This window comes from Coturnix japonica, unplaced genomic scaffold (genome assembly GCF_054131305.1).
Source record: "Coturnix japonica strain WE unplaced genomic scaffold, WE-NBRP24 Scf040, whole genome shotgun sequence".
Taxonomy (NCBI): domain Eukaryota; kingdom Metazoa; phylum Chordata; class Aves; order Galliformes; family Phasianidae; genus Coturnix; species Coturnix japonica.
The window spans coordinates 3,470,079-3,491,790 of NW_028188943.1; the positions used below are offsets into that span (position 1 = coordinate 3,470,079).

General features: G+C 46.0%; 1 protein-coding gene across 1 annotated transcript; it reads left to right on the forward strand.

Moving 5' to 3' along the window:
• The first annotated feature begins 17,912 nt into the window (after positions 1 to 17,912).
• On the forward strand, positions 17,913 to 20,164 carry LOC146753028 (uncharacterized). Its single transcript, XM_085531069.1, has 4 exons — positions 17,913 to 19,423; positions 19,538 to 19,594; positions 19,761 to 19,817; positions 19,955 to 20,164. The coding sequence occupies exons 1-4, from the start codon at positions 19,352 to 19,354 to the stop codon at positions 20,162 to 20,164; spliced, it is 396 nt and encodes a 131-aa protein (XP_085387195.1). The 5' UTR covers positions 17,913 to 19,351.
• The last annotated feature ends 1,548 nt before the right edge of the window (positions 20,165 to 21,712 follow it).

Below are 21,712 nucleotides of genomic sequence, written 5' to 3' on the forward strand. Positions count from 1 at the left end.
AGTCCCAAGGGGCAGTCACTGAAGTGAAAAACAAAGTAAAGAAGGTGTTCAACATCTTCACCATCTCAGCATCACCCATTTCCAGGACACCCCCCTTCCCTATTTCCTTCTCTGAGGGATGCACCAATCCTGAGCTCTGAAGAAGCGCTATTTAAATGCTGCCCAGCTCTCATGACCCCCTTACCTTTGAGCACTCTAGCCTGTGAGATTCCTCCAAGTAGGCAACAGAAAAAAATCAAAGTAGGCTCTCTGGAAGTCCAGGGCCAAATTAGTTCTAGGCACATTGTTACCTCCACAGGTTAGCTGGATGCCTGGCACTGACCCCTTCCAATCCAGTACTTTCGACCCCCAGTTGCTGGCTCCAGGGGGTGTCTCTACTGCAGTTCTGGCTGAGGACTTTGCCCGAGGAGACAAATCACACTGCTTTTGAAACTCCCAAGTTTCAGGATTTCCTGCTTGTTTCAACACGCCAGGGAAACACGTGGGTGGCATGAGTTGGGCAGCAGGGTGCTGGCTGCAAGCACACAGAGACAGCAACTTCAGCCATCAGCACAGTCTGAGCCTGCCTGCAAGACCTTGCACACAGACCTCAGTGCCACGACTCCCCTAACTGAACATAGCAACCTGGAAATCCAACCCAAATGGAAATGTCCTTAGAGTGCCATCACCCTGCACTCCACGCACTTCATTGTGCCCCAGAAACCAGAATCAAACCACAAAGACCCTGACAATCACAGCTATGTCTGTTCTTCCCTAAAGAATCAAAGCTGCAGCAGGCCAGAAGTTTCAAGGAAGAAGAAGCGGCTCTTTCAACCATTTCCTGAGCAGTTTCTGAGGCTGTACATGCAGTTTGATCACAGCCCAGCTGAGTCCTGGTCACACCCCACTCCCTCTGACAACTAAGGGAATCAGCACAATGAATCTGAAGACAGAAGTGATAATGCAAACAAGACGAGAAGATATTTGCTGAGTCTGGATCCTCAAACGCATTTCAGCTGGGAAAAAGGACAGAGATGCCCACCTTGTAAATTTGGGTCACCTCCTCCCAGACGCACCAACACATCACCATTGTGAGAAACTCAAGTTTGGAGTTGTGCCAGATGTTCTCAGGTAAGTTTTGGACTGTTTTGTGTTTGCTTGAGACAGCTGCGTTCCCAACCAGTTCTGGAGAGTCCCTGCAGAAGTCCATCCCTTGAACACATGGCAGGTGTTCAAAAAACAGCTCTGAAAGAAAGCAAAGTTGGTGTGTAATTTGTGGTGGAGCTTGCAGATCTTAACAGCCAAATTAGAGCGACAGCAAAGTTGGAGGACAACTGGCAGAGCAATTGCTTTACCAGCTTTTCTGAAGTGTATTTTGACCTTAACAAAGTGTATGGGAAACTGTTGATCACAGCCTGAACATCTGATTGACCACCTGAGGCAAGCAATGAGTCAGCTGCAGGAGCACAGGTGAAGGTAATTCAGCTGTGCTACTGGAAGGGGTGGAGCTTGGCTCCAACTCTCCCAGATCTCATGTAAGGGCTGACCAGCTCTAAGGCAGGATTTCTTCCTCTGGTGATTTTTTTTTTTTTTTTTTTGGTACTTTACTGTGGACCTTCAGTGTTGGTGAGCATTTTCCCTTTATCCTTCTATCATATTAATCATTTGTATGAAGCATCTGTATACCCTGTGTTTACATTTACATTACATTACCTATTGGCTGTCTAAGTGTTCAGTTGTATAACTATACACACATGGTCAAAACTAAAACAACGCGTGTTTTATGTCTGCTCTCAGCAGCTTGGAAGGAACCAGGCTAGACCTTGTGGTAGGGCATTCTGTGCTGGGAAGTCAGCAGCACTGTGCGCATACAGCTGTTTATGCCAGGTGAGGCTGTGTGCACACGGTGTGTGGGGGCAAATGCTGCATTGGGAACATATTAGCATGAAGCACAGAAATACATGCTCAGAGGTACTATGGGGCGTGCTGGGTTCGATTGTTTCAAGACGTGAAATTAGAAGGCTGAACAGACATCATGTGCTTCTGGTTTGGAGAGGGGATTTTAATAAATGTATTTAAAGTTCTACAGAAACTTGGTTTTACAGCAGGCAGTGTCACATTAGTCCAGTTTTTTTCCTATCATCCTGAGGATAATATCACCAGATTAAATTGCTGGTACACCTCGATCCTCTGAGTTTTAAGAGCTTATGCTGTAGTTAAAAGTTGCTTTCAGGCATCCAAAGCAGGTTACCAGAACACGTACAGGCACTGTGAAAGCACACAACAAGACACAGCTGTTTGCTCTAAAACATTTGTGATAACACAAAAAAGATAAAGCAATTGTAACTACTCACTGCCAATGTAGGAATGAAGTGATGAAGCAAGCTTCCCAAATATGTGGGCACTGCAAGCTGGAATAATCCACTGGTCTTCTAATGCAGTTCCTTCTAGATTTGGTTTTCCAAGTCCTGGGTGAAGGCAATAAACAATTAACAGTAGCTGCTGGTAAATTCTTGTTTGAAGACTGCATTAGAAGAGTCTTCCTTATAAATACCAGACTGCTGCACATTGGTCCCTACTGCATGAACAGGCAGGAATGGGAATCAGCAGAGCACACAGCCCGGCACATGGGGAAAAACCAGTAAGAACCAAACAAGGTAACACTTGATTTGGATTTGTTGAGATAGCTTCTATTTCTTTTCTTCAACAGGGTGCTAGTCTGAAATTGTTCTGTGACCAGAAGGAATACATTGGGCAAAGAAACTTCTGATTAGCTTGGAAACCATCAGGGAGAACAAAAATGTTCCTGAACTGACTGATCCTCTCTACAAGCATTTCCATCATGTGGACATTCAGGTGCAGATGGATTGATCTAAGAGTAGAGTAGAGGGTGTTATATGACAATATACAAGCTTTTGGCTGTGGTTAGACCCAGAAGATGGCTAAGCACCATGCCATACTGTACAGAACACCCCTTTGGCCAGCGTAAACCAGCTGTCCTAATTCTGTTCTTTCCCAGCTCCTTGGATCCTTTCCTGAGAACAGCTTTGTCTGTGCACAACATGCTTAGCAGGAGCTATAAACATTGGTGTGTTATCAGCATTGCTTTTCTCCTAGAACCAACACATTGCATCATACCTGACAAGCTGAAGAAAGCAGGTCTGTCCCAGCTGGAAATGAGCCACATTTACATTGCTTGGGCTTTTTGTTGTGTTTGTTTATTTATTTTGTAGTTGTTGTTGTTGGGTTTCTTTTGGGTTGTGCTAACGATGAGATTTGGTAGTATCAGAATGTATCTGGTGAAGGGGGAAACAGTATTTGTTGAGAACTTCTCTTAGTTGTAGAACTGTATCTGCTTGGATGACACTGACCTCCCTGAGCACCGACTTTCTTCCAGAAGTATTTTCTTGTCTCAGAGGAAAATGAGCGATGTTGTTAACTTTCTCCTACCCGATTCCTTCCTGGCTGTTGGCATGCACCAGCTGTTCCAAGTATCAGTGTGTACGTTAGGTATAACTTGTTTTTCGCTTTGCTTGTAGGTCTTTCAGGTTGCAGCCTATGAAGAAGAGGCACGTATAGCACTTGCAGTGCTGGATGCAGTTGAAGGCAAAACTGATGATGCTTTCCTAGCATTTGAAGCTATGAAGAATGTGGTTCACACTGGAATCTTGCCGAGGTTGGTTCCTAGCTTGCATTACCCCAAATGCTTTTTGTTACTTGCATTCCAGCTGATTCTCATTAATCTAAATACTGTTGCTTAGCTTTGGCAAAGAAAGGCAGATGAGTTTATGAATGATGGTGTGTTGGCAGAAGCACAAGAAGTGCACAAACCCTGTCTTCAAAGAAAGCACTGCCTAATGAAGATCATTGATGAATGCTCCTCAGATCTGTCAGTAGCTGACAAAGTCATTCTTGCTCTACAGCTTGTTTGGAGAGATGCCGTGGTGTTGCTTACAGCTACACTGTGGCACTGTTTCATGCCAAAGCCCAAATCCAGCTATGTGGGAAACACAGTAATGGCCCTCTCTTACTGAATGTGCTGCAAGTTTCAAAGCCAGTCGTAATACTGCACAAGAGAAATGTGGATCTGTCTTTGCTAAAAAGGCAGGAAGGTCAATGGGACTGTATAATCTGTTTGGTGAGAAACAACCATGCTGCCTCCTAATGCACTGCCTGCTGGAATCCAAGCAAAACTAATACCAGAGCTTCTCTTCAGCGATTCTCCTTTAAACTTGAGCAAGTAGATGCTCCAAAGACCACTCAGAATTACTCGAAAATGTCTTTTTCTTTAGCTGTTCTGTATGCCTAGTCCAAAATGAAGCAAGTGATGAAAACTGTTGATCCTGTCAGAATCCTAACTCACAATGTCAACCTAGTCTGCTAGTATCTGTTGTTCAGGTGCGTAATTACATGTGTTTCAAATATCTAATACCTATAATATTTGTTATGCACCTGTCTGTTACATTTCAGAGACTGAGAGCAGTGTTCTGGTTGTCTCAGGAGCATGCAACTAAAGGATGACTTCTTGAACAGTAAAAGTTTCAGTAACAGCTACCATGGTAATAGACTGAGGTTAGTTGGTAAGAAGCACAGACTTCCCCCAAATAATTTGAAACCACTCCTCTTCAGTTGCTGGTTAATGTTTTCTGGGATGTCAAACCCTCACAGTTACTCAGTGATTCAGTAGTACACATTGCTGCAGACAGCTCAGCTCAGAAATAAGGGCACTGTGGGGTTAGTGTTGCTGTTCTGAAGTAATTCAGTCTTCACGTTTGGCTCAATTTCTGTCCAAAGCTGAGATGACGACTGTGCCATCAGACAATCCTCCATCTGATGGTGCTATAATTGCTGATGAACCAGCACCTATCCCAGAGCAGAGAGCTCGTGCTGGCTTTCTCAATGCGCCTTCGATGTTCTTCTGTTATAAGAATAAGCCTGGATACGTACCTGAAGAGGGTGATGGTAAGGAGAGACTGTTGGAAGTAACCGCGGGAGACAAGTCTCATGCTATCATGGTCAACAAGCCTCGTTTATTAGGTGTTACAGCATCTCATTTATACAATCAGTAATAAGTTCATGCATATTGCAAAAGTTAAGCTCAGGATTGGTGAATTAGACATTACTTCATCTGACCTTTGTGGTTAGTCTTATGGATACTTTTTCTTTGCAGCTCTGTCTACACCTTGCTACACATCTTGCTTTTCCCTCAGGCCGTCCTTGCTCCTAGATACATATTTCATCTTTAGCTACATACCCTGTCTTTTCACATCCTGATTTCTTCTCAGCTGCCTAGCCCGTGATCGGCCCTAGAATAGACCGTCTTTGTCTTTAATCACGTTCATTCTTTTACAATTTAACTAGTGGAATCTCTTCATGTCCTTTCTCATGAAGCCATTCTGCAAAAACACTCTCCACATTTCCCCCGTTTTCTTTTAAAATGAAAAGGCTCAGTTTAACGACCGATTAATCATATTTAACAAGCAGTTCAGTTCATTTGTTCAATCAGTTCTCAAGTAGTTTTATCCTGCTCCATAGCTGCTGCTCTGTGAACTTCTCATCTCGATCCATGGCTGCTGCTCCATAGAATTCTTCTTGTATTACAACAATTCCAAGATACTGTCTATAGAATAACAACACTACTTATATTAATAACGTAACTATTATAACTCAATCAAGACCTCGATTGACAATACTCTAAAAGTGAAAAAAGAGACAAGTCAAATATAACATAACAACATTACTATTAAACCTACTAAAAAGAACAAACATGTTTGTACTGCAACCTAAGTTTCTGCAACCTGAAAATAAATCCGTGAGGGTCCCATTGTGTTAATCTGTAACTGATCAGGAAAAGTCTTCAATTTTCATATACTCTGATATATTGATTTTAATGACCACTAAAATTTGTGCAATAAATGCTTTTAAGATGTTCATAACCATGCTCTACCAACTGAGTTATCTGGGCTAATAATTGATTAATGAACGTGCAATTTATGAAGTAGCATGTCAAATAGAACCAATTTTAGAGGACAAATGTACTAGAGTATCACTAGGGGCATTAATACTTATTGACCCTTGAGAAACAGCAAGCTGTGTTGGTGGTGGATGCGACAGGTAGTGCCAGCAGGGCGTCCCCTGCTTCAAGGTGCACCTTTCCTCTCTCACCCATCACAGATTCTCTCCTGCATTCAGGGTCTGAAGGATTTCTTCCAGTTGTACACCATATCCGCATGGCCAGTGCGTGATATAGAGCCCAAGTGGAACACCTGCTCGGAAAACAGAATAAACATCAAATTTAGTTCTATTAGCGTGCACTTTTGTCTAAAATGATGCATGGTTATATTTTCAGATCCCAATTAATTGGATGTAAAATAGGTATCCGTTATATGATACAGGGTCATCTCTTTGTCTAGAATTCCTTTCCAGGTTTTTGTCTTTGCAAATTAAGAAAAGCTAATTAATAGGCTAATAACATCATAACCAAACAGTACTAAAATATTAAAAGATCTATTCCTGTAGATTCTAGCATTGATTACATCAAATCCTGTTTAATACACATCTGATCTATTACTAGAATAGAAGAAGCACACAACATCCTAGCTAATGCTTTAAACTCTAAATCTTGAGACTGCATTGGTAGAACAGAAAATCACACACTATGTCAAACTATTACTAATATTATCTATAACACAGCAAGTTACAAAGCAATACCACTAAGTAAGAAACACACAATTACAATTACTATAAAGGCTGGATGCTATTTTCTGCCTTCAGAAGAGACCGAAGATATCATGCAGGAACCCACACAGGGCCAGTCCCTGTGGAAATATGAGCATATTCACGACCCCAAGTTGTCAGTGGTAGAGGACAGTCCCAAAGTCCTGTGGCCATATTCCAAACATTAACCATAGGCTGTTCCTTTAGCACCGGGGAAGCCTCAAAATGACAATCCACATAAGCTGTATCTCTATGAACATGATTCAAAAAATTCAGCACAAACAAAACAAGCAAAACCTTACATAATATTTCTTGCAGTGTGTCTCCCATATTCCCCCTTTTTTGTTTAATAATAAGAATGGATTTCAGTGTTTGATAAATGTGATCAGTGATAGCTTGTTCAGTGGGAGAATGAGCAATGGCTGTAGTATGTTTAACACACCCTTCTTGGAGGAAAGTTTGAGTGGCCTTAGAGGTATACGCAGGCCCATTATCTGTTTTTGTAGTATGTGGGATTCCCATAGCAGCATAAGCAGATAACCAGTGTTTACGGGTGTCATGACTGAGTTCACCTGTATGTGCTGTGGCAAATATGTAAGAAGAATGAATATCTATTGTTACATGTGCATATTTTACACGGCCAAATTCAGGAATGTGAGTGACATTTGTCTGACACAGTTGAAGAGGTGCTGTGCCACATGGATTTGTCTGAGTCTGAGGCAAAGAGGTATCAGTCAAATTATGTAGCCGGTATTCAATCATAAACACAGCATATTGCATAGGAGAGAGGATCATTCTTAACGCAGTTTTCCAATCGTGAGGGGTCATAGTGTAAGTGTCACTGTTTGTAACCAAAAGATTGTATGTAAAGGCTGACTGAACTCTGTATGTTCTCACTGACTCCTTTAGCTCCTTCACTGCCTCATAAGGCAGGGATTCCACATGGGGGACCTGATTAGGAAAGGTTTGCAACGTGTCAGCATCACCCCTTAATATTGTTTCTTCTCTGCATTGCTCTAAGACATCACAGTACGCTGTAGGGAAAATTGTCATTCCTGCTTCCTTCAAAGTACCATCAGGAAGAAATGCGTCCGATTCTCTTTCTGGATCTACTGGACCTGGGTCACAACAATCCCCTGGTTTCAGTCCATCCGTGTCTTTAACCACGTTACACACGGGCTGCAGAGACACAGCCGCGCAGGACGAGGGAGGGGCGGCATGGCGAGGTGCAGAGAATGACGTGGGCGAAGCAGAGGGCGGGGGTGCTGTAGAGACCGACAACGCGACGAGCGACGTGTGCGGAGGGGCAGGCGGCCGCTGGCTGGGAACGGCAGCTTGTATCGGAGCGCGGCCGCTGTTCTTTCGTGCGCTGCTTCTCACGTTTCCCGACTTCCTATAGCATACAGCAGCGTTGTGGGTGTTGGATTGACACTTGCTGCGCCAAATCCCAGTGGCTTGGCACTCGTGACGGATGTGGCCAGTTTTTTCACAACGGAAACATTTCATGAGGGAGCTGATCTGCGAGCGTGGGCTTGTAGCGACTGCAGCTTGGAGGGGTGCAAGGGCTGCTAACACTTGATTCTGAGAAGCCTCAGCCTGTGCCTTTAATCCTGCCCCTAGCTCTTTAATAGCCTCAACTATGAAAGCCTGAGCCCCCGTGGGCACGCTCGATAGTCTGTCTAACGCCTCCTCTATTGTCCAGTTACTCCTCAAAGTACTTAGAATGCCACGAGCTGTAGCATTACAATTCTGAAGTGCACAATGTTTTAGCATTATTTCCCTCATGTACTCTGGTACTCCAGCCTTCTCTATGGCTCCAGCTACCTTATCTAGAAACACTCCAAAATCCTCATTTCTTCCTTGCTGGATTCCCATATAAGACGACAGCCCACCTGGTGCCTTGATCTTATCCATAGCCTGTCTGGCCAGATACATTGACTCTCTACATTTAGCTGGTCCTAATAAAGCCTGGGCCTCCGTCCGGATGAAAGGACACACCCCTAAAAGTTCTTCAATGGTGACATTATACAAGGGATCTCCGGGCTGCCTAACTATCGCAACTCTCTGTTGGCACATCTCTTCCCAATAAGCATTAAATAGCAATTGTTCGTGCTGCGAAAAATTCAACCTAGCTATAGCCCGACAATCAGATGGCAACAAAACCTGAGTACTCCAGATATAATCCAGTATCTGTCTTGCTGGCTCACTTTTTACTCCAAACTGACTGACCGTAGACCGCAATTGTGACAACAACTTCCAATCTAAAGCACTGATAGTAGACTGTGTCCCGCCTGCAGCATTAGGCGAATACCCCACCGACAGCACCATCTGTTGCACCGCTTCCAACGCCTCACCGTCTCCTGCCTCTAAACAAGCCCGCGCCAGCGCAGCCCAAGCCTCCCCCCGCTCCCGCGCGACGGCCTCCGCCAGGTCACTCTGTGCCCCAGGGAGCGGCTCATTGCAAAGGGGGGTCGAGGGGGCCGGCTGTAGCGCCATGGTCGATGCAGGCGGCTCGTCTGATACAGACGTGCAGGGAGACGGAGACGGGGCACTCGGCTCCACAGCCGCTGGCAATGCAGGCTCGGCGGCCGGCGGCAACTTTACGGTGGACACTGCAGGGGGCCCCGGGCAATCTGACCATTCATTATAATTCTTATTCCTCCCCTGCACAGCACTAGCTTTCTCTGCCGCTTCCTTTTCTGCCTGATATTGCAGCAAATCATTATAAACCACACGCCACCACTTCCCGCATTTTTTAGCCATTTTCTCCCCATCTATAATTCCCTGAAAAATTGCATCTCCAAATTTACACCACTCAGCAAGATCATGCACTAAATGCGGATTCTGAAATAACCCTTTAGCATACCCATACACTAATAACTTAGGGAGTTCCTTTTCCAAGTCTACCCCCTTAAACTGTCTCCGCCTAAGAAAAGCGAAAAATAAATTATATGCTGCTTGCCTGTCCATTTTTACTCACGTCGGTACCGTTGCAGCCCTCCAGGCTTCGGCAGCACGTGTCGGTCGAGCCCACCTGTCGTGGTCGCTCGAGACGCGGAGCTCCAATTTTAGCTCTTTTCGTCGTCCGTCGGGCTGTGAAATCCGGACCCGAACCCAACGCAGTTCTTCACCCGTGGCACCCTTTTTTTCCTTATCACGTCGAGGGTCACCATTTGTTGGAAGTAACCGCGGGAGACAAGTCTCATGCTATCATGGTCAACAAGCCTCGTTTATTAGGTGTTACAGCATCTCATTTATACAATCAGTAATAAGTTCATGCATATTGCAAAAGTTAAGCTCAGGATTGGTGAATTAGACATTGCTTCATCTGACCTTTGTGGTTAGTCTTATGGATACTTTTTCTTTGCAGCTCTGTCTACACCTTGCTACACATCTTGCTTTTCCCTCAGGCCGTCCTTGCTCCTAGATACATATTTCATCTTTAGCTACATACCCTGTCTTTTCACATCCTGATTTCTTCTCAGCTGCCTAGCCCGTGATCGGCCCTAGAATAGACCGTCTTTGTCTTTAATCACGTTCATTCTTTTACAATTTAACTAGTGGAATCTCTTCATGTCCTTTCTCATGAAGCCATTCTGCATAAACACTCTCCACAAGAGACCAAGTTGATTTTTGTGTTGCCTTTTTTGTGGGGAAAGGACATTTGGAACCGACAGATGCTGATACAGTTTGGACTGATGGGCAGCAATACTGCTGCCTCCTTCCTTTTGGGAGAGGATCATGCGTCTCCCTTCCCAAATCTGTCTTGTGGCTCTCTTAATAAAATTACCAACACGCTATTTTTTCTGGAAACACAAAACCTACGCCAGACCTCTAGGCTGAAAAGCTGTCAATAGTGTAATAAGGCACCTGTACACAAATAGGAATGGGAAGCTTGCTTGCTGATGCATAAAGCTCTTAACACTTATGCAGAAGTTTTTTATATGCTTGCTAGGCTTGTAAGTCTGAAGGGCGTAACAGACTTAGACTTCTCTGTGTTTGGAACATCACTGAGTAAAAAAGAAGCCTTTACAAATGCTTTGGTCACAAAATTCATAGGATTATTCTCACACCTCTGAGACGTGACTATTTTCACTCTGTGAGGAATAAAACGCAGCAGAAGAAACACTCTCTGGCTCCTCTCACTGCACCTCAGGTCTTTTCAAACACTGGAAGGGAGACACAGATCTTACATTTCTCTGGGAGAGAAAGGAGTCACAGCTGTTTCCAAACCTGGATCCAGCTTCAGCTACTAAAACTCCAACCGTGTTTGAATTAACTGATTTCAGAGAGAGATTTCAGAGGAAAACAGTACATCATTTTATGGAGTGATACTACTTCAAAGGTATAGCAGTCAACAACCTTTTTTTTTTTTTTTTTTTTATAGTGCCAAATTGGCATTAAGTGAAAATTGAACAGGTTTTGGAGCTATTTCAACATTTTCCCCTTGATTTTTGCAGCTCCATGGAAAAGAAGAAGCTCTGATGGAGCAAGAAGCCTCTCTAGATAATCTGAAAGAGGTGCGGTAATGTAAGGATGCTTATTGCAACTTGGCTTGTAATCGTTTCTAAAATGATCTGGTTCATCCTGTTTGGAATGTGATATTTCTACAGCAGAAGGATGCAGAAGTGAAAAGGCTTGAAATGCTGCTGAAGGAAATTGCCGAATGTCAGGACGACCTTGAGGAAGCAAATGAATCCATATGAAATCCATCGAGAGGAATTATTTCCTATGATCAGTAACTCTCCAAGTCTGAGTTAACACTGCTGGTTGTCTGAACGGGATGTCTGCAAAGCTGATGACTTGGTTTTTCTGTGACAGGAAGGGTGTGAATGCAGTCAATTACTTTCCCTCTCTCTGTTTCTGAGTTCTTGAGGCATTTTTGCAGCGTGGTCTCTACTGTTCTGTCACTTGTTTACAAGAAGAGAAAGGGTAAAGCAGTTGTTGGTTTAATCACTCTGCTGCTCAGGAACTCCGTCAAAGGATTTCGGAGTGTTGTTTACCAAAAAAATCGAGTTTTCTGTACACAGATATTTGAGTATTTTTCTTTTATTTCAGGTAAATGACGGGATTCTAGGGAAGAAGTACTCAAATCAATAGATAAGGACAGCAGAAGCTTGTTTCATCTATCTTGAAGGTAAGGTGTTTTCTTATCTGGATAAGATTCCTTTGTAGGTCAGAAGAAAAACATAATTCCTTGTTCTGTTTTGTTGTAGTGTAAATATCAGTTTATAGTGGCAGAGATGCGTAAGGATACTGGTGAAGTGACACAACAGATGACACCTTTCATGCAGGAGGAAGTGAGGGCAGCATCAGGAAGGGATCAAGTAAGAGTTGGGCAAAGTGGGAAATTCACTCAAAAGCCATTCAGCAATGGAACATTCTCTGCATACCTGTTGAAATAAGGAAACTTTTCTAATTTCATTTGTTTCATGAGTTAATTAGTTGGAGAAAGAATAGATTCTATGAGGGGGAAGTGGGCAGAGAAAATAAAGCTTGCTGCTAGGACCATCTTTTGAATTTTATGGGGTGTCTGTATCTACTTCTTATTTGTTTGACATATCATGCATCATTCAGTGGATAATGAGCAGAACTGATGTGCTCTGGCGCATGCCCATCTGCTCAGGTTTTGGCTTGGAAGATCATCAAGTTGAAAGCTGAAATAGCTGATGATGTGACTATATTACAACTACCACCAAATTCTGAAGTTGATGAGCTCCTGACTGCTCTTAAGGATTGGATCTCAGACGAGCACCTGAGCAAACTCCAAAGAGGAGAAGAAAGCAAGGACGGTCAGAAGCCTCAGTCTGCTGGAAGAACCCACATCCAGGAGAAGGTAGAGGGACTGGAATTTGCTCTGCTTCACGTGTTTTCAGATTCACGTATGTATTGATTGATTTTGAGAATGGGTAAAGTCAGCCTGTTTAGTGTAGACTTTGGATAGAGCAATGAAAGCCAAACAACAGTTACTAATGCAGTACTAATCCCAGCAGTCAAATGGAATGGGTGATTTGCCACTTGTAAAATAGAGCCATCATTTTGAAGGGAAAGTGTCATGTCCAGTCTCAGCTTGCAAGTTTCAGCCTTTTATTACCTGTATGTGTAACACTGTTGTATTTTATGTGTAACACTGTACATAACTGATTTTTTATTATTTTTTTTTCTACAGAGATGCTCAAACCCAATTGAAAATACTTTAATGTCTCTGTTGGATCTTGAAGTTTCAGTGAATGACTTATGACAGATCATACTATGTGAGACTGAAAGCCTTTCCTTCCATCTCTCCAGGGGCACCAAGGCATGGAAATCAATGTGGTGTTCAGGAGTTCTACTTGTACTGCTTTCCTTCATTCTCTGAAGGGTTTGTAGGCACTGGTGTTGGTCTTGTGGTTGAGCTCACACGATGAATCTCCGCTTTGCATGCAAACCTGTGTAAAGCTTAAAAATCTGCCTAGGGTGTGATAATTCTTTGACCTCTACAGGACCTGATGAGTGAGTGTTTGCAAATACAGTCTGACAAAGTTGTGTGTTTTGTATGTGAAGTACAAATACAAAGGAGATATTTTCAGGGTGTACGTAGGATGGAAGCTCGGCTGTCTTTGAAAAATTCATAATGCAGAGATGGAAAAATACAGCAAGAAGAAACCACTTCTCATGAGCTGAACTTTCCCAAGATCATGTTTGATGTTTTTGCACTGTGTATCAAAACACACTTTTACATACACATGCGATCGCTGTTGCAGCAGAGTCTGAGCATCTCAGGAAATATGTTTTCATCAGCGTGTTTAGCAGACTATGAGGTAGGGAAGGAAACAGGTTTTTGTTCACTGTATGTGTGAGGTGAGCTGAGATTAATGGCAAAGTGTGACAAAGCAGCACGGGGATTTTGGCTTTGTGCTCTGCCAAATGTCTCACAGACTCAATTGCTGTTTCTCTTGCCAGTGAGGAGCTATTTGAAATGATCATGCTGTAAAGTTGGGTTCTGAAGTAATATTTCTGTACAGTTTATGATGAAAATGAGCATTGCTGGACCTCACCTGAATGGAGATCTGAAGGTTCAAGTTGAGATCTGTAAATGCTTTTGCTGCACGTGACTTCGGGCATCTGCACAGGACAGCGTAGGCAGCACTGACTGAAACGGGGTTTCCTCTGGAACCAGAGGCAGCTCCATATACCGTCAGAGTATCATGGGCCCTCACTCCCCAGTCTCTTTGTGCAGTCAGTGTTGATAAGGCCTTGTGCTGATGGTGTTCAGTCTCTTTTGTAACACAAGTAGTATCCTCTGTACAGAGTCTGCTGTGATACGAGGTCAAACCATTTGCTGCTTCACATTTAATCCTTAGGGGAACAGAGTTGACTGGAGTTCCACGTGTTTTCATGTTTACAGATATTAGATGGGTCCCATGGCTCGTTTCCCACTCGGTTAGGAATTTGGAAGTACCGTGGAGGAGTTACATGCAAATCACAATCAGTTGGACTAAATGGGGTGACAGAAGGGGTCAGAGGGATGGTGTCACTGTGCAGGGAGCACCAGAAAGCCAGGATGAGCTGTGAAAACTCTGAACCCAACTGTGAAGTCTAACAGGTCCAAGGACTGATATCAGTCACAACACACAACCACAACAAACCATTTAGATGTTCTGCTTCTGCCTTTGTAGCTCTATGGACAGACAGACCGCACAGATGTGTGGTGCTCATGGGTACGTCTCAGCAAACCAGTGGTGGAGGAGCACATTTGGCTGCAACATCCATCCTGCTTCCCTCGAGATGTTGGTCTCCAGCAGGTGACGCTGTGATTCAACTTTTGCCACCCGAGGAACTTTTTCCTGTGCGCTTTAATTTCCTCTGCTCCAGGTGATCAGTGCTATTGCAAGAGACCGAGAGAGATTTCTCATCAGGAAATTAAGGACATTAGATTGGTTCCCTTGATCTACATTCTTTGCAGTGCAGAACTAATGAATGGCTGCATGAAATAGACGCAGTGAAAGCTAAATGACAGCTTTGGATGGAGAAGAACGGGAGTGGCTGCTGTCCTGAAAGTCATGGCTCTTATTCAGGTGCATGAGCCCTTTCCTCCTCTAATAACAGAGGCTTCCCAGATGCTGAAGCCTGCATGGTCTGAAACGACCCAGTTTGTAACTTCTTTACTTTCTGAAGGAAGATACCGGAAAGGTTTTGTATTTTCTTTGGTGTGGAAGACCTTCCTTTTGGGATGCCAGTGTGTGTCCCTCTTGTTTAGTCACCTAAATATATCGAGTAAGGGTCTGTTTTCTGGTGCTCCTGATGGATTCTATCAGATGAGCACAGAATCTGGTACGCTGGGATACAGTTTTATTTTAAACAGAGATATCAAGTTGTGCTGAAAACAAGTGAGGCAAACAGAAATACCAAACATAAAGCAGTGTGATTCTTCTCTAGGAATGCCCTAATCTGTCACCAGCATTCATTTGTGTTGTGTCAGCAACCCCAGCACTGAGTTACGAGAGGTGAATGGCAGGAACAGTTACTTGGAGTTCTTTTCTTCCTTCCAACTTCTTTTTCTGGCCATACGGTTAGCATGGTTTTACTCCTTGCAGAGTAGGCACAGTAATTAGGAAACAGACAACTCTGCACAGGAAACCTCAGCAGGACTGATGGTATCGGGCATGGCTTGGAAGAAGAATTCCGTGCCCAGTGTATTGAGCAGTAGTCATTTTGAAATGCTAGATGCCTTGGTTTGAAAGTGTTGTTAAGGCAGAAGTCTGGAAGTCCAAATGCACATTGTCTGTCACTCAACTGTAAATGTGTTTGGCTTGAATCGCCCTGTGGAGCCCTCACTGGCTTGCACAAAACCGAGTGTCACCAGCCAAGCAGGACAGTGAAAAGGCACATGCACAGCTCATCAGTTTCCCTTCCCAGCAGATGCTGGTTCAGTGCAGAGCTCACAGAGTGACCTCAGCCTGCAGCTCAGCAGTTCTCACCTACATCAATGCTCTCAGCTCACTGGGCTCACCACTCACCTGACAGTGCAGCTGACTTGCGGAATCAAACTCCATAACCACCAAGTAGTTATAAAGCAGGTATGTTTAATGAGTGATGCGCACACACCCTGGTGCAAGGGGGAGAGCTCCACCTCACTTGCACACCGTCAGGAGAAAGCGTGCTACAGATGTAGGCTGAACTAATACATCATCAGTAGTTGGCAGGAATTGGGATACATATTCATGACATTCCTCAGACCCCATTAGCACGCAGTCCCTCCCCCGCTGTGTGTGCATAGTGAGTCGTGGGGGTGGTGGTGGGATGAAGGCTCATCATCTTCCTCGCTGTAAACTTTCAACCCTGCAAAAGGGGCACCCCCCAAACTGGTTCCAGTTTGCCCTGTGGACATCCAGTCACCTCACTGTACTCAGGCTGTTGCATCCTTATCTTTATGGCCTTCATCCCCCTTGTTATACCACACCCAGTGTCTGCACTCCCCATTCTTCTTTTACCAGACTACCTTCCCCCCCCCCCCCGTCCTTCGTCCCAGTTTCTGTGACAGTTTCTTTCTCTCCCTCACTGTGGGGCCCTTCTCTCATCCTTCACATCAGGTAGATCAAGCAGCAAGATCTGAGGTGATTCAAATAGATTTGGACTGGCAGAACAAGGTTGAATTGTTTCTTTCCCGATGGGCCAATGAGACCTCAGGCCATCAAGGAAGAGGCATGACATATAAGTTTGGTGGAGACCGAGGGGTGAACTTAACTATGGACGCTATTGCACAGGTTATTCGTGACTGACACGTGTGCCATGTTTAAGCAAGAGGATGAAACCTCTCTGGGGGGAAGGGTGATGGCAGAAGGACAAATATGGGGAGGCGTGGCAGGTTGATTATATCACCTTGCCACAATCTCACAATGGTGTTATGCGCTTGCCATGGTGGAGACAACCACTGGGTGGCTTGAAACATACGCAGTACCCCATGCTACCACCCGAAACACCATACTGGGTCTTGAGAAACAAGTCCTGTGTCGACATGGCACCCCAGAAAGAATTGAATATCATAATGGGTCTCCTTTTAAATATTCCCTTATAAATACTTGGGCCAAAGATCATGGCATTGAGTGGGTTTATCGTATCCCCTACCATGCACCAGCCTCTGGTAAGATTGAATGATACCATGGGTTGTTGAAAGCTATGTTGAAAGCAATGGGTGGTGGAACATTGAAGCACTGGGAGAAGCACTGGGCAGAAGCCACTTGGTTGGTCAATACTAGAGGATCTGTCAATCGTGATGGTCCTAGCCAATCCAAACCCCTGCATACTGCAGAGGGAGATGAGGTCCCTGTAGTGCATGTAAAGAACATGTTGGGAAAAGCAGTTTGGGTCCTTACAGCCTCTGGAAAGGGCAAACCTCTCCGTGGAACTGCTTTTCCCCAGGGAGCTGTGTGCACTCGGTGGGTGCTGGAGAAACACAGGGACGTCCAGTGTGTACCACAAGGGAATTTGATGCTGGGGGAGTGCAGTCAGTGATTTCATGTATATATACATATATAGGTGTGTGTATACATAACACATGTTAATTATTGTTTCTTCCTATACAGCTAGCCAGTTGAGGTAAAAGAAGCTCAGCAACTCCTCTCTTTGGATCATGGAATCTCCTTTAAAATAAGGGGCTTTGGAAGCTGATCTGTGACCCCAAATCCCCCCAAATGACCTCAAAAGACCCCAAATGACCACAAATGACCCATAAATGACCCTAAAGCCATGGCCATGGTAAAGCTGAGAAAACCAACACAGGAATGTGACACGCCAATGGGTTCTGTTCCCTTTATTGCGGGGCTGGGTGCATGGGGATCGCTGCATCAACCCACACACCCAGACAAACAGTGACTACCCACTGATAGGCATAGCCTATCCGTGGTCATTCATTCCATTGATAGGCATAGCCTATCCGTGGTCATTCATTCCATTGATAGGCATAGCCTATCCATGGTCATTCATATCATTGATAGGAATAGCCTATCCATGGTCATTCATTCCATTGATAGGCATAGCCTATCCATGGTCATTCATTCCATTGATAGGCATAGCCTATCCGTGGTCATTCATATCATTGATAGGAATAGCCTATCCGTGGTCATTCATACCATTGATAGGCATAGCCTATCCGTGGTCATTCATACCATTGATAGGCATAGCCTATCCGTGGTCATTCATACCATTGATAGGCATAGCCTCTCTGTGGTCATTCACTCCACTGATAGGCATAGCCTATCTGTGGTCATTCATACCATTGATAGGCATAGCCTCTCTGTGGTCATTCATTCCATTGATAGGCATAGCCTATCTGTGGTCATTCATTCCAAGAACATGGGCAGAAATTCCAAGCATTAATTAACATTTCTGATGGTGGTGGGATGAATGCTAATAGCCATTCTTGCTGTAAATTCCCAACCCTTTAAAGGGGGCTGCCCAGGGCAGTTCCCGCTGATGTTACATCCACCTGAGGCATCTGTTCTGCCATCTTATCTTCAACACCAGCACATTTCTACTTTCTAATCTTCCCTTGACAGCAAACTCTGTGGCCAACTCCCAATTCTGTTCCTGAGCTGATATTAACGCCAGCCCTTTGTCCTTCAGGCTGTATCTGCCCAAGTTGTGCAAGAGGCTATCCGCAAAACGTAAAACAGCTGCTCTCATGATTCACAACCCTAATCCTGACCCAAACGCTATCCCAAACACTAGACCAAACCCTAACCCTAATCGAACACCTAAGCCTAAAACAAACCCAACATAGACACAAATCCAAACCCCAAACCTAAAACCAAACCTCCAGAACCCAAACCCCAAACCTAAAACAAACCTAAAGAACCCAAAGCCAACATAGACACAAAACCAAACCCCAAACTTAAAAACAACCCTCAAGAACCCAAACCCAACAGAGACACAAACACTAACCCCAAACCTAAAAGTAACCTAAAGAACCCAAACCCAACAGAGACACAAACCCAAACCCCAAACTTAAAAACAACCCTCAAGAACCCAAACCCAACAGAGACACAAACCCAAACCCCAAACCTAAAAACAACCTAAAGAACCCAAACCCAACATAGACACAAACCCAAACCCCAAACCTAAAAACAACCCTCAAGAACCCAAACCCAACATAGACACAAACCCAAACCTCAAACCTAGAACCAACCCTAAAGAACACAAAGAACCACTCCATGCTTCTTTGATCCTCCAGGACCCTTCCAAACCAACCTGTTCTGTATTTCTTCAGATCTCCACGGACTTTTCCAACACAAACCCTCCTTGCAGTGCTAAGATTGTCAAGGATCCTCCCCCACAAACCCTTCTATACTTCTATTTTCATTAAGGAACACCTCCATCCACACCATCCTACAGTCATGTGAACTTCGAAGACCCTTCCAACACAAGCCGGTTCTTTGATCCTCAAGGAGCCTCCATCCCAAACACAAACCATTCTCTGGTTCTTAATGACCTTCAGGGACTCTTCCAGCACAGACCATGCTCTGTTTCTGGGACCTTCAAGTGACATCACAATGACACGCTGACCTCATAGAAGCCCTGCCGGGGTGGGGTAGGGGCAGTGGGTCAGCACCGAAGCTGCCGGCCCCATTCTGCAGGCGGTGCAGGTCCTGCAAGGAGCTGTGCGAGTGGTGCAGCAATGCAGGCCCAGTTTGCCAGTGGAACATTAACAGCGCTGCAGCGTGTGGAGCTGCTGCAGGAGCTGGAGCAGGTGAGCACTGAATGGATGGGAACAAAAGGGCCAAGCTGCCGGCTGGAGGGCACCCTGCCCATGGCATGGCAGCAGAGGGCCGGGGGACAACGCTGCTCCTTTCCCCTCCCACAGGCTCATGAGCGGATCATGGAGAACCGCACGGCCACAGCCAGGGAGTCTTTGTTGAAGGTGAGGAGATGCTGCTGTGTGGTGTGGGGTGGGAGAAGTCCCCTCGTGTGGGTCTGCAGCTCCAGCCCTGCAGGTCCTGCTTGCCCCGATGGAGGAGGCAGGAGGGGACGGAGCCCCATGGGAGCACCGGTGCCCTGACGGCCACTGCTCTTCTCCTTTCCCACAGAATGCCCAGCAAATAAGGGCTGAAAGAACGGCTGCCCGTAAAGAGGAGCTGGAGCAGGTAGGGGGCAGTGAGGGCTCGTCCTCACCGCTCAGCATCCTCACACCTCTGGCTGTGCAGGAGGACCTTGGTACCAAACCCTCAGGTCCATGGGACCCAACGCAGCCACCCCTCATGGCACACGCGTTGTCTTGCAGGAGAAGCAGCTCATTGCCCAGCTGGAAGAGCAGCTGAAGACCATGACAGAGGAGATTGAGGTAGGGTGGTGGACTGAGGGGAAGGGTGGGGTCTGCCCACCCCCATGTTGTGGACCTGGAGCTCATGCTTTTGTCTTCCAGGTGCTGCGCAGACAGAAACAGCGCCTACGAGAGGAGCGAGAGGAGCTGGAGCTGGAGGGTGCCTGGTGAGTGGGATCCTGCACCCCACGCCTGCACACGGGGGTCTCTGACACACCTGGGGCAGCAATGGGACTGCAGTGCTGCTGGGGATGGGGCTCTGGTTCCTGCACGGTGTGTCAGAGCAGCCCCATCCCAGCCCTGGGGGGTGGGCACACAGTGTTAGGGAGCCCCCTGTGGTGATAGACTCCAACCAAGCCTTGTTCAACACAGGCAGCAGCATCAGATGGAGATGGAGGTGGAGCGTGAGCCTGGGGCTGTGCTGCCAGAGCTGGTGGAAGTACAGCTGGTAAGGAGCAGAACACACAGCACCCTCATCCCATCCAACAGGGGTCTCCCCATCCAACATTGGTCTCCCCATGCAATGGGGTCTCCTTGAGGACAGGGCTCCTTACAGCACTGTTGTGCTGCTGGGCTCCCGAGTCCTGCATGATCCCCCTGCTGTGCAGCAGACCCTGACCTCCATCTCTGCCCCATCTTCACCTACAGGAGAAGAAGGAGCGGGCGAGGAGACGTGGGTTCTCCTTCTGGATGCAGTGAGTATCCCCTCATTGCTCTTTGCCAACAGCAGCCGGGTTCCCATCAATGTGCTGATGGCCTGGACCCCTCTGCAGCCCCTTTGGCACCGTATGGGGCTGTGCTGCCATGGGGCACAGACGCCTCATTCCCGACCCTCTTGCACTCCACAGGACCATCTGCCTCATCTTCGTCTGCCTCCAGCTGCTGCTCATTGCTGTGCTGGGCTCTGCCCTATTTTACGCCCAGCACTATGACCAGGAGCTGCTCTATCGGCTCCTGCTGCAGGTGCTGCCCCAGCCAATGTACGCTTCCGTGGCGTACTTTGCAAGCAGGACCCTGCGTGTGGTCTGTGATGGGCTGCTGCCCATCTGACCACCCAGCTCAGTAACCCCTCCCAGCTCGGGGCTGCGTGCTGGGGCACGGGACAGGGCTCTGTCCCCACGGAAGGGGCCTCTCCTGTGCTCCTGCCCCCAGGCACAGCAGTGGGGCAGTGCTGGCAGGCGGCTGAGTGCCACCACGTTGGACTTGTTGGAAATCAGTCTGGACTGTCATCGGGAGTCGCTGTCAAACAACAAACCTCTGATGGCCCATCAGACTGAAGATCCGCACCCAACAGCAGAACGTGAATGGATCTACCAGCGCTGAACCGCCTCGCTTTGCTGCCTCTCTGTCCCTCCTTCCCTTTCTTCTGTCTTTACTCTTGGTCGTCTTTCATTCTATGGCTCATCAGAGCAGCCATGGCCTATAAGAACGGCCTCTAATTGTAATTAGCCCATATTAACCCATTAGCCAATGTTACCCCCAATTGGTTGTTGTTAGTTGTTAAGAAAGCCCTCAATAAAATCCATATCTATTATTCCCCCCACTTTGGAGTTTGGGACCCTTTGCATTGGAGATGGGGAAAGATTCCCCCCTTGAAAAGCACAGAGTGAGAGCAGACGTAGATAGGAAGAGAGATGGGATGGGCAGCATCCATTCTGCACTCAGATGCTGCTTGGTCTGCATGCTTCTCTTCTGCTTTTATATGAAGTTCATACATGA